The following is an 18,981-nucleotide window of genomic DNA, read 5'->3' as shown; positions in this document are numbered from 1 at the left end:
AAAGAGAAGACCAAGGACTGAGGCCTGGAACACTTTATGAAAGAAGTTGGGGAGCCTAAGAGGCACCAGCAAATGAAATTTAGAAGGAGTAGCCTGCAAGAGTGGAGAGTACTGAGAGCTACATGAAGAAAGCGCTTCAAGGAATAAAGAGACATCATCCATGTCAAATGCTGCCAATAAGTCAAGTGAGATGAAAACTGAAAATTGGTCATTAGATTTAGCAATTTGGAATCACTGGTGAACTTGATGAGAAAAGCTTCAGTGGGATGATAGGAATAAAAGCCTCACTGGAATGGGTTTAGGAACAAATGGGGCCTCCTCCTCTTTCTTCCTAAACAATTCAGTCTTACAGGCATTAGGTAGGACCAAGCAAGGTAGGTTTCCACATCAGGTCAGATGCAAGGGGCAGCCCAGTGAGGGTTGTGGGAGTTTCGGTGGGATGTGAAGTCGTCCATGTCGGGAGGAGAGGTTGTGGAGTAGGAGCTTGGTTCTCTATAGGGAGTTAATGAAATAAGGATAAGAGGATCCAGGTTCTTATTCAGTGAAGGGAGTTACAAATACGAAGAGTAGAAAGCTGGGATGAACCCTGTGGTGTAGGATAGGACCTGGTGGTGTTGATATAAACTCACGGTTACCTATACACATACAGACAGACAACTCAAAATAGATGTGGGTGGCTGGGTGGCTCAGTTGGTTAGAGCACGAGCTCTGAACAACAGGGTTGCCGGTTCGATTCCCACATAGGCCAGTGAGCTGAGCCCTCCACAACTAGATTGAAGGAAAATGACTTGGAGCTGATGGGCCCTGGAGAAATACACTGTTCCCCAATATTCCGCAATAAAAATGTAAGAAAAAAATGGTTAAGCTGGTAAACTTAAAAAAATCAATATAAATGTAAAAGAGCGTGTGTCTGTGTGTGTGTGTTCGTTCTCTAGCTCTGCCTACTGAGAACTGCCGTGTTTCTCCAAAAATAAGACCTAGCCAGACAATCAGCTCTAATGCATCTTTTGGAGTAAAAATTAATATAAGACCTGGTCTTATTTTACTATAATATAAGACCAGGTCTTTAATGTAATGTAATGTAATGTAATATAATGTAATGTGATATAATACCGGGTCTTATATTAATTTTTGCTCCAGAAGACACATTAGAGCTGATGTCTGGCTAGGTCTTATTTTTGGGGAAACGTAGTAGGAGCATCAACACTTCATCAATGAGCAATCTAACATCCAGATCTTGATTTCTAAATGTCACTCTCAAAGGAACTAGTGCTCTTTGGAGAAGAGGATGAGTCCAGGGCTGGGGCAGGAAAATAACAAGAGGATCCTAGAACATCTTCTTATGCCCAAAACTAAGGAAACACTCAAAGAATGATGGAGGCTGTCAAAACAACACAACAGCCAGCTTTTTAGTCTGTTCCAATTTAAACATCAAAATAAAGGATGACAGTAGCAGATTATAAGCTACATATCAATATAATTCAATAAATAAAAAATTAGAATGTTTACTCTCAAATCGTTCAGGGGAAAACAAAATCCTTTGCACTGTACTTGCAACACTCCTGTACCTTTGAGATTATTTCCAGAGTAAAAATATTTTTTCAAAAGAAAGGGAAATTAGAGATAGTGAATACAGAGAACGTTTTCAAGAAGTTATGCTGCACAGCAGAGCAAACAAATGAGGCAGTTGCTGGAAGAGAAAGCAGGGGACTCAAGAGGAAAAGTGTAAATTTTATTTAAGATGGAGAAATAACGCCAGGCTTGCATGCTGATGGAAATGATAAAATAGAGAACAAAGACTGATAATTCAGTACTGGCAGGTGGTTGGGGTGAATAGCTGAGGAGCATGTCCTTGATTATGGAGGGGAAACTAATGTGCAAGTGAAGGAATTTACTTGTGATAACGGCAAGGATCTCCCCAGATTGACGACTGCTGAAACCCAGTGATCCAACAGCCTCACCAAACCAGACTGGGGCTGAGAAGCAGGGAGTAAAAGGAGGGAGACTCTAGACATTCCCAATAAAGGCCACCAGACTGTGATTGGAGGCTATGAGAAAACGAACCTACTCTACACAGACACCCTGACAGCTCTGAAAAGAAGCAGTTGTCTGCAAGGATAAAAACCAGACCCAATTTAAACAGTGTGCAAGGATATCGCTCCGTCTTCATTACATCCTGAAATTGAGACACATATATATTTTTTTAAGATAACCTCAAATTATCTAATTCCACCCAACTCTATCTTTTGAATCACATCTTAAAATCGATGTCACAAAATGCTTGCAAGCCATCAGGCAAAGAAGTAAGCACTGACAGGTTGTCATTGCCTATGCACGTAGGACAATGCCTGTGCATTAAAGATATCAATCGTTCAATCAGTCTTTCAGGTAAGTTGCTGGCATTAATGGAGCCATCCAGGATGACAACTTTAATTTGTTGCTTAAAACGACATCAAAGATTACACTGGGATGGAGGCTTGAAATGGGAAGTTATAGTGAACATTGAACATTGCCGGTCACAGGCTGGGCAATAACGTTGAAGGCAAAAGAAAGTGCCAAACCTTTGGGAAGAGATCATTTCATTTTCAAACCAGGGCAGATTGGTCTGACATTTGTTTAGAAAGATCTTTTACTGATGTCAAAAGCTGCCAGCTTTATTTTTCTTTGAATCACGAATACAGAGGATGCCTAAAAAGTGTATACACATTTTAAGAGAGGAAAACTGTATTAACATTGTAATACTCAATATATACTGATAACAAAAGATGAATACAAGTCATGTTTGACTTCTGCAATGACAAGAGGTGCTCAGGGTGGTTACCATCAGTGTCCAGACACTTCTGATTATGGTGAACCACTGCTTGAGCAACGTTGACCAAAGTGTCCACTGGTCTACATTTTTTTGGCACTCCTGGTATGTAATTCAAGAAAGGGAAAACTTAAACATCTAGCTTAAGCGCTAATAAATGCAAGAAAAACACCCCTCAGTATTCTTTGCTGTGCCTTGGAATTCTATTGAAAATACCAAGGGTGCTATGGAGAGCAAGATCATGAACATAGGACTGCAGAGCAAGTCACCAGGATGCCCATGTCCCCAAGTAGTCCTGCATCACTGCTGGTGGCCAAAGGTGAGCCTCATGGAGCTTTCCACTGTGATTGTGAAGGACACCTAGGATCAAACTGTGACTATTATACTAGAGAAATTATAATTGTATAGATAAATATGTACTATTTTTATTTGTCACATAATGTGTGAGTATTCTAAGTAGGTTTTCTTTCTCGCTTTTCCAAGGTGATATTAAATTGATGGTACATATCAATAGGCTATTTTAAAAAAGGAAATAAGAATAATTAATTTTCAAAAACAATAGTCATCAAGAAAAGTACCTTATATGTAATTTGCCCTACTTAATAAAAGAAGAAAGACATGCGGAATTGTCATCCAAAATAGTTATATTTTTAAGAAGGGAGACATCATCTGTCCTGAAAATTAGGTGATTCAGAAAATTTCATTTCCCAGAGATTTTAAACTATCAAGGCTTTACAGTATTACTTCTCTAGCTCCTGGGTACAATGCATAAGGCTAAGCATGTACTTGGTACTTAACAAATATCTATAAATTTAAAAAATATACCAACTCTCATAAAAATGAAGTTTTATGCTCAATTATTAATGTACAACTAAATTAAATGTTAAACTTTTTGCTTCATTTTTAGCAAATCAAATGAATTAGAACTGGCCATCTTTGAACACAGCCCTTCCCTCTATAAGTCCTTTGATATACTGTGCTAATTTTATTTATTTATTTATTTATTTATTTATTTATTTATTTATTTATTTATTTATTTTATTTTATTTATTTTTTTTTTGAGAGCGCACTGGCCCATGTGGGAATCAAACCGGCAGCCTTCGGAGTTAGGAGCACGGAGCTCTAACCGCCTGAGCCACCGGGCCGGCCTACTGTGCTAATTTTATTATCCCTCAAAATATTCTCAATTGGCCTATAAGGAGGCTTGCATCTCATTCTGCCTAATAAACTGAATGCACGTATTTTCAGAGAAAGAATGTTAAAACTTTCAATTTCAATTCTGGAAAAATACTGGGAAAGTCCCAGACCTAAGCTGTATGTCCCCTCTCTAATATGAAGCATGATATCTAACTGGCCCATTTCTCAGTACAGCTTTCCGTTAAGTTGAGTTCCAACTTATCATGAGTCAATCATCAGAAAGATGATTTAGTCATTAGAAATGTTACTATTTGGTTCGATAATTTACACATATTTGCCAGTTATGAAAATCAGTCTGTTCTTTTTATGTTGAACTGTTTTAAAAAGAAGATACACTATAAATGCTGGCTACTTATAATCATACACAATACATAATAGACTTTACCTATCCAAATTAATTCTGCTCTTTTTAATATTTTATTAAATTTTCTCCTATTAGCACAGCTTTATTTAGCCAGTTACCTTAATCTTTGAAATTTCCCAAACCATAAAAGTAATTGGAAATGTCATGTAGAATGTAATCCCTAATGTCTAATAATATGACACTTAGTACGTGAACTTAAAGCTCCCACTAAAAAGAAGTGTTTCCCGAATGCCTGCACACCTCAGTACCATGAAGGATGCAAAGAAGTAGATGACATTGTCTTTGACTTTGAGGATTATATAGTCTACTTGAAAAAAATTTATCTGGTAAGGGTAAAATTAATTAGTAAATTGATTAGTTAATATAGTCAGAATGGTAAAAAAGATTCATGGACAAGTGGAGATTTGAGCTGAACCCCTAACAGAGGAGTACAATTTGGACAGTGTCATAGTCTATTCAGGCTGCTATAACAAAATACCATATACTGGGTGGCTTATAAACAACAAAATTTATTTCTCATAGTTCTGGAGGTGGGGAAGTCCAAGAGGAAGGTGCTGGCAGATTTGGTATCTGGTGAGAGCCTGCTTCATGGTTCATAGATGGTCATCTTATCCCTGTGTCCTTACATGGTGGAAGTCAAAAGGCATCTCCCTGGTGTCTCTTTTAAAAAAGAGCACTAACTGCTCTCATGACCTATTCACTTCCAAAGGCCCCACCTCCAAATACCATCATGTTGGGGACTAGGATTTCAACATACAAACATTCAGTATATAATAGAAAGGAAAAGAAAAATTTGCACAACACATTCTTGGGATGGTAAGAAGAGCCAGTTGGAAAGGTCTATTGGGAACATTTGGGAGAAATGAGAAATAAGTTTGACATTTTTATGTGGGGTTAATTTATGGAGCATCCAATTTGTAAAGAAGCAATCATTTCACCCATGCTCCTGGTCTTGGTTTTCTTTTGCTCTTACATCTACATTATTTTTCATGATGTTAACAACACCCTTTGTCAAAGAGCATCTTCCCAGCTTACAGTGATTCCTCCCCTCCTTAAATATCTATCCCCTTCCCATGCACATGAATGGGTTAATTCTAGGAGCCATGTTTGTACAATGTGGTTCAATTCTAATGTCAGCTGATTGCAGCTGCAGATGGCTCATTCTTGCTAGAACAGAGATGCCAACCTCGGAATATGGAATTGAGATTAAAAGGGATTGAATCAATCGATCTCTTTCTTCATGGACCTGGGACTGTGACATGTGATCCTGGGAACCCTGGGAGCCATCTCATGTCTGCCACATGGGACAGGCAGCCGAAAAATCTTTTCTTCCCCAGAAAAAAAAAGAGGCAGACACACAAAGAGAAGCAGAGACATGTAACAGGGTACTCACAGTTCCTGATGGCCTTCTAGTTCTCACTTTCACTGCTTACCAAGCTACATTTCTGCTCTTGGAATCTGAAACACCCTATATCTTTTACAATCAATCTCCTCTTTCTGCTTAAGCAAGCTTGGGTTAGGTACTTCTTATTAGAAACCCAAAGACTCCTAATATAGTAACGAGTAAATAGATTTGTTGAAGTCCTGCTGTCCTTTACTTTTATACATGCTCTCTCAACTTGTGCTCTCAAAACAAGCTTTCTTTCATTCACCTTAGTGTGAGTGTACTGCTGCTTCACATATCTGAGTGTCACAGTCTCCACACACCCCTCGCCGCCCCTTCCCAGCTTCCTTTGATTTCTCTTTACTTTCTGTCCCTGAATGATATGCTAACAAAGAAACACAGAAAGGCTGGGAATATAATTTATATATGCCTGAGGCTTATGAACAGATAATGGGTTCATTAGCCCAAATCTCCCAGGGTCTATGATGCAAAAAGATAGGAAACAAGAAGGTTTAAAAATGAATATGCTATTCAGATCTTTTCACAGTAGGGCTACTCTATGAAACCCAAGTTATTCTAGAGGCCACATTAGGGATAAGGCCGTCCCCTGTTTAAGGCACCCTTGACATCTCCAGTGCCAGCTGTGTCCCCTTACCACCTATTCCCTGTGGCCTAAGCCACAGTAGGCTCTGCCAGATGTACATAAAGCCACTACTACCAGAAATGATGGCTTGAAGAGGTCACTACTCTCACTGGAAAATTACAGCCTGGGATCTTCAGAGAGAGGCCCCTTCCTGCTGACAGGATTGTGCATGGAAAGTACGTGGAGAAACGTGAATGCTCAGAAGCCTTGAAGGGACTCCCAAAGGCAGATAACCAAGCCCTAAAACAGCTAGCTGACAACTGTGTCAACACAGTCACACTTTTATCCAACAGCTAAACTAAAAATAATCCGACACTTCACCACAGCATGTCTGCCTGGCTCTGATGTGCAGAACAAATGTTAAAATACAAGCTACAGCTACATTTCCAACAATTTAAGGTCTAATGACATCAAGAGGGATTCAGAGATTTGGATGTGAAAATCACCTAGGAAGGCAACTCCTTGGTGCTCAGTTGATTAGGCTAATGTTTGTCTCTCTTTCAATAGTGATTTATTTGGTCTCTTTACAAGTTGTATACAAAGGGACTCAGGGTGTGACTCAGTTGGCTTCTTTCTGATGATATTTGGTAATTATGCTTCTTAGATATCTTTTTGGCATCAATGATACATCTTGTTCATATTTTTTTGTAATCCCTTAGTAGAATAGGAGATTCCAGAGGGCAAAAATCATGTCTTCATCTTTATCCATCTTAAAGCTCTAGGACCTAATGAGGTCTAACAACTTAGAAAGCTCTCAATAAAATACTTATTATATAAATAAATAAATGAACAACAAAGAAAAACGGTGAAAATCCAGCCTTAGGGAGGAGGGTCTGGAGAAACTTCTTAAAGGATATAATGATTGATCTGAGTCTTCAAGGAATCATAAATTCATCAAAGTTGGTAAATCAGAAAGGTAGAGAGGAGAGTGAATGTTCCAGGCATCTGAAATTCCCATGAAGGGAATTAGAATGTGGGCAAAAGGAAGGGGATGAAGCTGAAAGATAGGCAGGGGCCAGAAGAACCTTGTACATTCTGCTGAAGAGTTTAAATTTTATAATGTAATACACCACATCATAAAATGAGGAATAAAAATCATATGATCATATCAATAGATGCAGAAAAAGCATTTGACAAAATTCAATATCCATTTATGATAAAAAAAACTTTCAGCAAAGTGGGGATAGAGGGAACATACCTCAACACAATAAAGGCCATGTATGACAAACTCACAGCTAACATTACACTCAACAGTGAAAAGCTGAAAGCTTTTTCTTTAAGATCAGGAACAGGACTTTCACCACTTTTATTCAACACAGTATTGGAAGTCTGGCCACAGCGATCAGGCAAGAAAAATAAATAAAAGGCACTCAAATTGGAAAAGAAGAAGTAAAACTGTCATCATTTGCAGAACATTATACTATCTATAGAGAATCCTACAGATTTCACTAAAAACTTTTAGAACTAATAAATGAATTCAGTAAAGTAGGAGGATATACAATTAATATTTAGAAGTTGGTTGCATTTTTATACACTAATAATGAACTATCAGAAGGAGAAATTAAGAAAATTATACCATTCACAAGAAGAATAAAATACCTAAGAATAAATTTAATGAAGGAGGTAAAATACCTGTACTTGGAAAACTGAAAGACAATGAAAAAGGTGAAAGGGATGAAGTACAAATTGCCAGTTATAAAGATAGTCATGGGATGTAAAGTATAACATAGGGAATATAGTCAATAATATTGTAATAACTACATATTGTGTCAGATGGGTACTAGACTTATCGAGGTGATCACTTTGTAAGGCACATAAATATCTAATCACTATGTTGAACATTTGAAACTAATATAATACTGTATATTAACTGTAATTGAAAAATAAAATTTAAAAAAATTCTAAAGAAAAAAATTGAAGAAGATTCAAATATATGAAAGGATATACCATGTTCATGGATAGGAAGAATTAACATCATTAAAATGTTCATACTACCCAAAGCAATCTATAGGTTCAATGCAATCCCCATCAAAAATTATCAATGGCATTTTTTGCAGAAGTAGGACTAACAATCCCCAAATTTATATGGAACCACAAAAGACCCTGAATAGCCATAGCAATCTTGAGAAGAACAAAATTGAAGGTATCATTCTACCTGATGTCAAAACAGCAGGATACTGGCATGAAGACAGACACATGGATCAACGGAACAGAATAGAAAGCCCAGAAGTAAACCTACACTCACATGGTCAGTTAATCTATGACAGAAGAGGCAAGAATATATAATGGGAAAAGACAGTTTTCTCAATAAATGGTGTTGGGAAAACTGGACAGATACACGAAAAGAAAAATGAAACTAGACCACTGTCTTATACCATATAAAAAAATAAACTAAAAATGGGTTAGTCTTAAATGTAAGACCCAAACCATAAACACTCCTAGAAGAAAACATAGGCAGTAAACTTTTTGACAGTGCTCTTAGAAATATTTTTTGGATATGTCTCCTCAGGCAATAGAAACAAAAGAAAAAAAATAAACAAATAGAACTACATCAAACTAAAACGTTTTTGCACAGTGAGTGAAATCATCAACAAAATGAAAAGACAATCTATTGAATAGAAGACATTTGCCAATGATACATCTGATAAGGGGTTAATGTCCAAAATACATAAAGAACTCATACAACTTAACACCAAAAAAACAATCTGATTAAAAAATAGGCAGAGGACCTGAATAGATATATCTCCAAAGTAGATATGCAGATGGCCAACAGACATACGAAAAGATGCTCAACATCACTAATCATCAGGGAAATACAAATTAAAACCACAATAAGCTATCAGCTCACACATGTGAAAAAGGGCATCAGCAATAAATCAACAAACAACAAGTGTTGGCAAGAATGTGAACAAAGGGAATGCTTGTGCATTGTTGGTAGGATTACAAATTGGTATGGCTATTATGGAAAACAGTATGGAGGTTCTTCAAAAAATTAAAAATAGAACTACCATCTGACCCAGTAATTCCACTTCTGGGTAAGAAATCGAAAACACTAATTTGAAAAGATATATGGACCCCTATGTTCATTATTATTTACAATATCCAAGATATGGAGGCAACCTAAGTGCTCAACGATAGAAGAATGGATAAAGGAGAAGTGGTACATATATACAATGGAACATTACTCAGCCATAAAAAAGAATGAAATCTAGCCATTTGCAACAACAAGGTTGGACCAAGGGTATCATGCTAAGTGAGATAAGTCAGTGAAAGACAAAGACCATATGATTTCACTTACATGGGGAATCTAAAAAACAAAATAAATGAACAAAACAGAAACAAACTCATAGATACAGAGAACAAATTGATGGTCGCCAGATGGGAGGGATGGGTGAAAATAATTAAGAAGTACAAATGACCAGTTATAAAAATAGGCACAGGGATGTAAAGTATAGCACGGGGAATATCATCAATAGTACTGTAATAACTATGTATGGTGTCATATGAGTACTAGACTTATTGGGGGGATCACTTTGTAAGTTTGTAAATGTCTAACCTCTATGTGGCACATCTAAAACTAATATAATATTGTATGTCAACTGTAACTGAAAAATATATTTTAAAACAGTCTGAATTTTATTTTACAGATGATGGCAATCACAAAAAGATTTTCAGTAGGAGAGGAACATTATGAGATTTTATTATAGAAATTTTTCTTTGGCAGCAATGTGGAGGGTAATTGAGATGGGATTTCAGAGATCAGCTAAAAGCCCCTTGCAGTTACTAGTTCAGGTGAGAAATGATGAAGGTCTGACCTATGGTTGAAAGGTCTATATCTGTCATCTTCCTCCCACTGTCAGCTTTTCATCACCATCAACACTGTCATATCCTCCTTTAGGAGCCAGGCCTGGGGATGCTGAGTAGTAACACAAAACACCAACCACAAACACTTTTATCTTAGTTGAGCCACCCCAAAAGGCAAGGGGGGTTTTCCCAGAACGTCCATGGGCAGAACCTATTCCCTCCCCATAAAAGAACTGAATAACTCCTTCTGATGCTACAATCCTTGAGCCACCTCACTTCTCTCAGCAGTTATTATGCCCACCCTGCCACACTGTACTTTGGCAGCATGGGAGTAAAAAAGAAGAGGCAAGGGGGAAAGAGAAGAGGAAGGTGGTAAAAGAGCAAGGCAGATAGTGGGAACCCTTTATTTATCTCATTTGTGAATACAGAAAAGGAATGAAAGCTGTTGCAAGAAGAATAGAAGATGTTTACATTTTGTGGCCCATTACCAGGACTCAAATTTTACAAAGGAGATTAAGGATAGGTGGAAAATTGTCCATGGCTCAGCTTGTTTATGGAGAAACACCAGCTCTCCCTACAATCTCTAGTACATATCTGAATGGGAATTAAAAGGCGCTAACCCCTACCCCTAGGCTATACACTGACATTAACTAATAACTAAAATAATATATTCATGCCTGAAGTACACCCCAAGAAATTCTAATTTAGTTGGTCTAGGATATGGTCTTGGAATCAGTCTGCTTACAGAATGTGATTTGAATGTCCAGATGGGTTGAGAACCATTGCTCTAGACCAGGGGTCAGCAAAATTTTCTGTAAAGCCAGGGAGGAAATATTTTATGATTTCTGGGCCACGTGGTGTTTGTTGCAACTACTCTTCTCTGCTGTTGTAGTATGAAAGTAGCCACAAACAATCTGTAAATGAATGAATGCAGCTGTGTTATCATGAAACTTTATTTATAAAAACAGGAAGTAGAATGGATCTGGCTCATGAACTATAATTTATTGACCGTTACTGTAGAAGCACACTCCAAAGGAGGCTGGATTGTCCAGGTTGCTAGGTCGGGTATGGAGAAAATAGGAAAAAAATATTGTAGAATGTTCTGGTTTTATTTTAGTAAAATGAGATGTGTTTCTGAGTTCCATTTCATAAAATTCTTGGGTCTTCTGGGGAAGTGAAGTTTTGGTAGTTGACAAAAATTCACTTTATCTATCCTGCAGTAGCTATCTGCTAATAATGACACTGTGTAGGTCAACTTTACATTTAAAATCGGCCAACAATGAGTTAGTTTTTAAGTCCTGGCTCAATATGACTTAGGCCCAACTTAAGGCAAAGCTATCAGGTTCGATCCGGGGAGTGAGAGAAAGAAAAAAAAGAGTTGACTATTAATCTCCATTAAACCTCTATGCTGTTTGACTTCTTAGGGAGACCATGTATGCTTTTGTGTTTTGAAGAAAAAGAATCCAATAAGGTATAAAGATGGAAAAAAATAATAACCTGCAATGGTGAATTAGAAGGATTAAAAATGAAAGATAGATACTTAAACTTAGAACCCAAATCTGAACAGAAAAAAATTAAAACCCAAATGAGAAGGTCCTTGCAAGGTCAGAGAGTTCGACTGGTAGACTTCTATGTTTTGTGTTCTCTGATTTCCTTGGTTAGAACCCGGTCATGAGCTATGTTTTGCTTTTGTTTTGCTGTTATTGTTTGTTTTTAATTCTACACAGAGAATCAGTTTTAATTTATACTATTGTTTTATGCTGGAGAAATCTAAAGAAGGCAAGATATTACAAAAATAAACTTTGGCCAAATTATTAAGTTTCTCTTCCATCATCACTGGCTTCATCACTCTCTATGGAAAGCATAATAAATGATAGATGGCTGTAAATCGTGCTCGTTATATTCAAGGATAGATGAGCTGTGTGGGTTTTGTTGTCCTTACCTTTATCCGATCGATGTTGGCTTCCATCTTCAGCTGTTCTACCAGCTTCCTGGCTTGTGCTATGCTGGCAGTGTTGTTGCTGGCCATTGAAGTGCTGGGTGGGTTTTCCAGACACACTAGGAAAGAAAAGAAGGAGGAAGAATGCATGAGAATTCACGAGCTACCAAATGTGCAGGTTCATCATAACTGGGGGATCTCAAAAGAGTGGCTGCAATTTGTGACAACACAGCGGATCTTGAAATTATCATGGTAAGCGAAATAAGTCAGAAAAAGTTGAAAACCATATAATTTCTCTCATATGTGGGATATAAAACTGAAAGTAACAAACAAACAAACAAAAATTCATAGACACAGACAATAGTTTAGTGGTTACCAGAGGATAAGGGGGACGAATAGAAGGAGATGGTAAAGGGGGTCAAATGTGTGGTGATGGAAGAACTGACTCAATGCGATGTATAGATGCATTCATTGGTGAACACTCAATGCAATGTATAGATGGTGTATTAGAGAATTGTACTTGAAACCTATATAATTTTACTAACCAATGTTACCTCGATAAATTTAATTAAAAAAAAAAGGTGGCTGAGTCAGGCCAGGCTAATCTAGCTCCCTACACCCCAATCCAGTATTGCGTATGATTGTCAAGCACACCAGAAGATGGGGTTTGCTTTTCCAACCCCCTCACCTTCTGCCCTTCAATCCTTATTTAGGGGGAAAAAATGAAGAATGTTACCAAGTCAGTTAGAATAAAATGTGCTGCCACATTAACAAAGCAAGTTATTAGAATTACCTTAATTTATGAAATAAGTTCAAAATCATAAAGGTGAGAGAATGCATTATTACTGCTATTATTTATTGGGTACTCGTATTATCAGATACTGTGTTAAGTGCCCTCAGACAATGAGGAGTAAACGCAAGAAGAGACAGCAGTGGTAAATTATATAATCCTTCAGGACTAAAGACACCAAGTTTACAATGTTCTTTTGATGGGCTCAAAAACAACTTTACGGTTAACTATGACCACCTAGGCCTATTAAACTGCAGAAATACTGTAATAGGAGGTTTGGCTTTGCAGAGTCACTTATCTGGCACTGTTTTAAATAGTCATTTCTCTTTTCTCTAAAATATGGCTTTATTCACAACTATTCACTTTACTCACAATTCTTCAGAAGCACATCTATAATGTCAAGGGGGAGGGATTGCCATGTGTAAATTGTTAATTACATCAATGAGCTCCCCAGCAGTATTATAAATTAAGTACAACAGACTTACTACTTTTTAAAATATGAAAATGGAACATAAATGTTTAGAGAGTGGAATTCTGTACCTATGTAAAGTGTGAGATAGTTTCATTGCCCCTGGCTCTGTCAGATCCCCTCCCCATCCTTGCCTCTACTCCCTTCCAGTTCTTATCACAATTTCATTTCTCTTCTAATTCTTTCTTGACCCATTATCTCACTTTATTCTTGTTTATCTTGGAAAGTGTCCTCTTTTATTTTCAGGGCCCATTTTCCCCACATTCTGATCAGGTCTCGCTTCCTGTCAAGGTGCCATATGCTATTTCTGGACCATCTGTGTAAATGTGCCCCCTGAGGTCCCTGACACCCAGTCATGAAACAATGTCCAAAAGCTGCAATTTAATCAGATAGAGTGCACATCCCAAGAAATGAGAAGCATTAAAACACTGCTTCAGTCAACACTAGTTAAATCTTGTTCTGAAGGCATTATATTAAAAACTGTGACTTTTGCTAGCTTTGATGAATATTTTTATCTAGGAATAAAGTAGGATCAGGTTACCATCTAAAAAAGGAAAGAGGAAAAATAGAAAAGCTGGGGAAGGAAGAATAACCTATAATACACTCAATACATAGATTTTTATTAAAATCATAAAACAATTTTTAATTACCAAAAAAGCAAAAGTCTATAAATTATGTCCTTTGGTTCTTATTTCTTGATACCAATTTTTCAAGACAAAAGAAAAAAATTATGTATATATAACTCTCTGTAAACAAAGAACTCCCTTTATAGAGAGTGCAATTTTATAAAGAATACTATAAAATAAGTCACCCAACAACATTTATAGTATAAAATTGGAAGATAAAAAAATTGGAAGATAAATTAACTGTACCCTCAACTCATTTTCAAAGGGCTTGGAAACAATAAAATGGGAAGGAAGACTGAAGGATTTTAAAACCACAAAGATCTCTGAACCCTACTTTTATATGCTTGAAGATCAAGGGAACATGTAAAAACAAACACAAAAAGAAACAAGGAGGCTTTAATAACTACAATTGTATCAGCTTGGTTAGGGACCCAATCATCTCAGCCCTACAGGAAAACTATATGTGCCCAAATCAAACATCTAACATCCTCACAAAACTTCACAGCTCCAAGATGGAATATTAACTTATCCATTAGGGTAGCCTAACTCTTCCATTCATTCAGAGTTGGAAGCTACCATGATCTACGAGCCCCGGGCATTGTTCTGTGAAGCTAATATTTCTTCCAAACTAGAATTGATCCCATGAGGATACAGACTATCACAGAATTACCAAATCCTCAGCTGCTGTTACACATTACTATCAATTTAGTGGCTTAAAGAATAGAAATTTATTATCCTACGGATTTGGAGGTCAGGAGTCTGAAATAGGTCTCACTGGGCTAAATTCTAGGTGCCGGCGGGGCTGTGTTCCTTGTGGATGCTCTAAAGGAGAATCTGTTTCCCTTCTTATACTCGCTTCTAGGGGCTGTCAGTGTTCCTTGGCTCTTGGCCCTTTCCTTCATCTTCAAACCAGCCAAGGTGAGTCGTGTCCTTCTCACATCATATCACTCTGACCTTTCCCTGTGATTCTCCTCCTTCCCCTTCTTCCACATCTAAGGACCTTTATGACTAAATTGGGTCCACCCAGATAATTCAGAATAATCTCCCTATCTTTAGGTCAGCTGATCAGCTACTTTAATTCCATCAGCAACCTTAATTCCCTTTTGCCATGCAACATAGCATATTCATGGACATTCATTCATAACATATCATGGACATGGACATTTTGGGGGGCCTTTACTCTACCTACCATGAAAAGAGACCTCTGTGCAGGCGGAGGAGGTAAAGTGGAGAGGTGGGGTGTCGATATGGGAAAAGAAGAGGAATGGGCCATGATGCAAGTCTAGAAATGCTGGGGAGAGAACACATCTGAAACCTAAACGGACTTAAAATAAACATAGCCTTTGATTTGTGCTCCTAGTTTTAGGAAGGTACATCCTGATTGTTCTTGTTTTACCATATGACCCAACAGAGTCTAGTGCCGCTTTTAGAATCATTTCGTGCATTTTCCTCTTTTTCACATCCAGCTGTGTTCCCATAACAGCATGATGAAATGCCCTTCCTGGAGGCTGATAGAACTGTAGAGTCCTAGACCAGTGTTTCATAGAAGTATGTGTTTTCCTAAAAAGTGGCTATGGTAAATAGGAAAAGTTAGCCTATCTTCTAAGCTTGAGACATTTGACATAACACACACACACACACACACACACACACACACACACACACCCCTCTTTTCATCTTACAAAACTGAAACTCTATACCCAATAAACAATTCTTTTCTCCCCTCAGCCTTGGAAATCACCGTTCTACTTCCTATTTTTATGATTTCCGCTATTCCAGGTAGTTCATAGAAGTGAAAATCATACAGTATCTGTCTTTTCTTGACTGGCTTATTTCATTTACCATAATGTCCTCAAAGTTCACCCATGTCATAGCATGTGTCAGAATTTCCTTCCTTTTTAAGGCTGAATAATATTCCATTGTATGTATAGACCACATTTTGCTTATCCATTCATCTGTTGATGGACACTTGGGTGGCTTCCATGCTTTAGCTACTGCGAATATGCTTCTGGGAACATGGGTGTACAAGAATCTCTTCAAGATCCTAGTTTCAATTCTTTTGGGTATATATCTAGAAGTAAAATTTCTAGATCGTATGGTAAATCTATTTTTGATTTTTTTGAGAAACAGCTATACTCTTTTCCACAGCAGCTGTACCACTTTACATTTTCATGAAAAGTACACAGGATCCCAATTTCTCCTTATCCTCACCAACACTTGTTTTTTTTGTTTGTTTATTTGTTTTTATAGTAGTCATCTTAATAAGTGAGAAGTATTTCACTGTGGTTTTGATTTGCATTTCCTAATGATTAGCGATGTTGAACATCTCTTCCTATACTTATTGACCATTTAAATATCTTCTTTGGAGAAATGTCTATCCAAGTCCCTTGCTGATTTTTGAATCAATTTTGTTGTTGTTGTTGAGTTTTAGGAGTTCTCTATATATATTTGGGACATTAATCTCTTACCAGATATATGGCTTGCAAATATTTTCTCCCATTCCATGGATTGCCTTTTCACTCTGTTAATTGTGTGCTTTGATGCACAAAAGTTTTTAATTTTCATGAAGTCCAATTTGCCTAAGTTTTCTTTTGTTGTCTATGCCTTTGTTGTCATGTCTAAGATATCACGGCCAAATCCAATGTTGGGAAGCTTTTGCCCTATGTTTTCTTCAGAGTTTTATAATTTTTGTTCTTATGTTTAGGTCTTTGATCCATCTGAATTAATTTTTGTACATGGTGTTAGGTTAAGGGTCCAACTTCATTCTTTTACATGTGGATATGTAGTTTTCCTGGCATCATTTGTTGAAAAGATTATCTTTCCTCTATTAAGTGGTCTTGTCACCCTTGTTGAAAATAATTTGACCATATATATGAGCATTTATTCCTGGACGCTCTATTCTATTCCTATGTTAATTCTATTCTAAGTTAATTTCTAAGTATTTTATTCTTTTGACACTATTGTAAGTGGAATTTTTAAATTAATATCTTTGTAAGATTGTTCGGTTAGTGTATAGAAATGCTACAGTATTGATTCTCAGTGGGGAAGAGGAAGCCTTTTACTGTCCAACCCTACCTGAGTTGAGGTTAATTGCATGCAACGAGAAGTGTCGTTCAGCAGGGGAGAGCCTTGCATCTTGTGAACATAATGGGGCCAAGAAAAAGTGTTGACAGAGTCCTGTTAGATGCTTAGGAGGTTTCTAAGGGAAGCACAGACACACATCACATACTCTTTGCTAATGTTTCTGTTTCATTTTACATGTAACCCAAATTGGGCACAAACTATTTTTTTTCAAGAGGGAAGGAAATGGTTTTGAATACACTAACTAAAACAGCTAAAAGAAAAAGTAACATTCTGCGGAAAAGATCATGTAGATAAAGCTTTAAAACATGCACACCTCTTAAAACAACTAAAAATTTTTAGTTAAAAAGAGGGGGTACTTCATTTCTACACATTGCTCTCCCCTCACCCTTTTAGCTCAGTCTTTGGATGGCCCTGTGGTGCACTGGAGTTCACCTTTGCAGGAGCCCAGCCTGGCCCTGAAGCCATCAGAGGGCCACTCCAGAGATTCACCTAGCTGTGGACTCTACCTCTTCTAGAAATTGATGGGGCAGAGGGAAATAGAGTCAGAGTCTGGTTCTCGGGAAAAGTCTGGATTCCTGAGGTCACTTCTGGGATCTCAGAACATTTCTGAGTGTCAACACGGGTGACGGTCAAAGGTTGGGCAATGCTTGAGTGACACACTGTGGTCCAGGAAGGTGTTCTTAGCCCAGCAATTGGTAGCACCTGTCAAGTACTGGATCATCTGGCAAACAAGTTATGGCATGGGATATGACATCTCTGAGTTTGAATCAGAGAACTATAATACTGCAATTTAATTCTTTCAGAATTCTACAGCCAAAGGCTCTTTTAAAAATTCTAATACTTTATCCTCTGGAAATCCCAAATGGGATTCAATCTATTCTCCAACCCCCACGCTAGATCCACTGGCAGTGGTTCTCAGTAGGAGAGGTACCACTCCTTAGGAGGCGTTTAGAAATGTGTAAGGGTGGTGGGTTATGGCAATAACTAGTGGTGCTCCTGGCATTTAGTGAGCAGAGGCAGGAACTCGAATACCTTGCAGAGTGCCAGGCAACAATGACTTATGCTGCTCAAAAGGCCCATGGTACCATCAACGAGAAAGGACACTGACAAAATAGCCATAGAGCTAGGAATGAAAAATCTGCTCAAAGACCCTGTTCAAAAAATCTTTTCTACGCCATGAGGAAAGGTTCAACTAACTGAGCTTTTATACTTAAGTCTTATGAGCCCTATTACCTTCCCAGCGATGAATAAGTGCTAAGTGTTCATAATTCTCATTAGCATTATGCTTTATGGATAGTTGGTTCCTGCTTATTTAAAAGAGAACATAGCCTCTTTCTTGCAGTGTGCTCATGAAATGAGATTATGCTGGGTTCTATCTGCCAGTGAGCAAAAGAATGCAAACAACAAAAACCCTTAGAACAATTATAGAGCTTGTGTGAGAGATTGGCAGGACTCTGCAAGAATGTCCTCATTATCCCACCTGAATTCCAAACCCAAGAGTAATACGGAAGGCATTTTATTGTTTTCAACTGCTGAGAGGAGCTCCTCCGCCCCCAACCAACCCCAGCAATGTGAGAGATAGGCCTATCGTGGAATAATAACCATTAGATGAGTTTTCTTTTTCTACAAATGCATCCAGCATTTTAATTTCTTTCTGTTAAGAAACCACACTTTTTTCTTTCTTTTTTTTTTTTTTTTGGTCATTTGGGCTTAGGAACAACATACAACCCCTTATTTCTGTGGCACAAAGATAAATGTTTTGGTAATGGGATCTTTGCCTTAGAGAGTATAGGTTAATTGTGGAAGATTCTATTCTTTTCATACTCTGATGGTGTTTTCTTAAGCCTGGCATCCAGCGAGTGTCCCTATGGC

The 18,981-nt window shown here is 37.6% G+C and overlaps 1 protein-coding gene across 3 annotated transcripts in view; it reads right to left on the bottom strand.

The window, feature by feature from the left end:
- The window catches only part of GNG2 (G protein subunit gamma 2), a 110,233-nt gene that overhangs the window by 10,238 nt on the left and 81,014 nt on the right, over positions 1 to 18,981 (bottom strand). For all 3 annotated transcript variants that reach the window (XM_081048674.1, XM_081048676.1, XM_081048675.1), the window contains one exon: positions 12,144 to 12,259. In XM_081048674.1, coding sequence (XP_080904800.1) covers positions 12,144 to 12,230 — 87 coding nt within the window. In that variant the 5' untranslated portion in view covers positions 12,231 to 12,259. The remainder of the gene's footprint in view (positions 1 to 12,143; positions 12,260 to 18,981) is intronic.

The sequence above is a fragment of the Rhinolophus hipposideros genome (assembly GCF_964194185.1).
Source record: "Rhinolophus hipposideros genome assembly, chromosome: 5".
NCBI lineage: Eukaryota > Metazoa > Chordata > Mammalia > Chiroptera > Rhinolophidae > Rhinolophus > Rhinolophus hipposideros.
The sequence above is the reverse complement of the archived record's forward strand: the minus strand, read 5'-3'. Positions and strand labels throughout refer to the sequence as shown.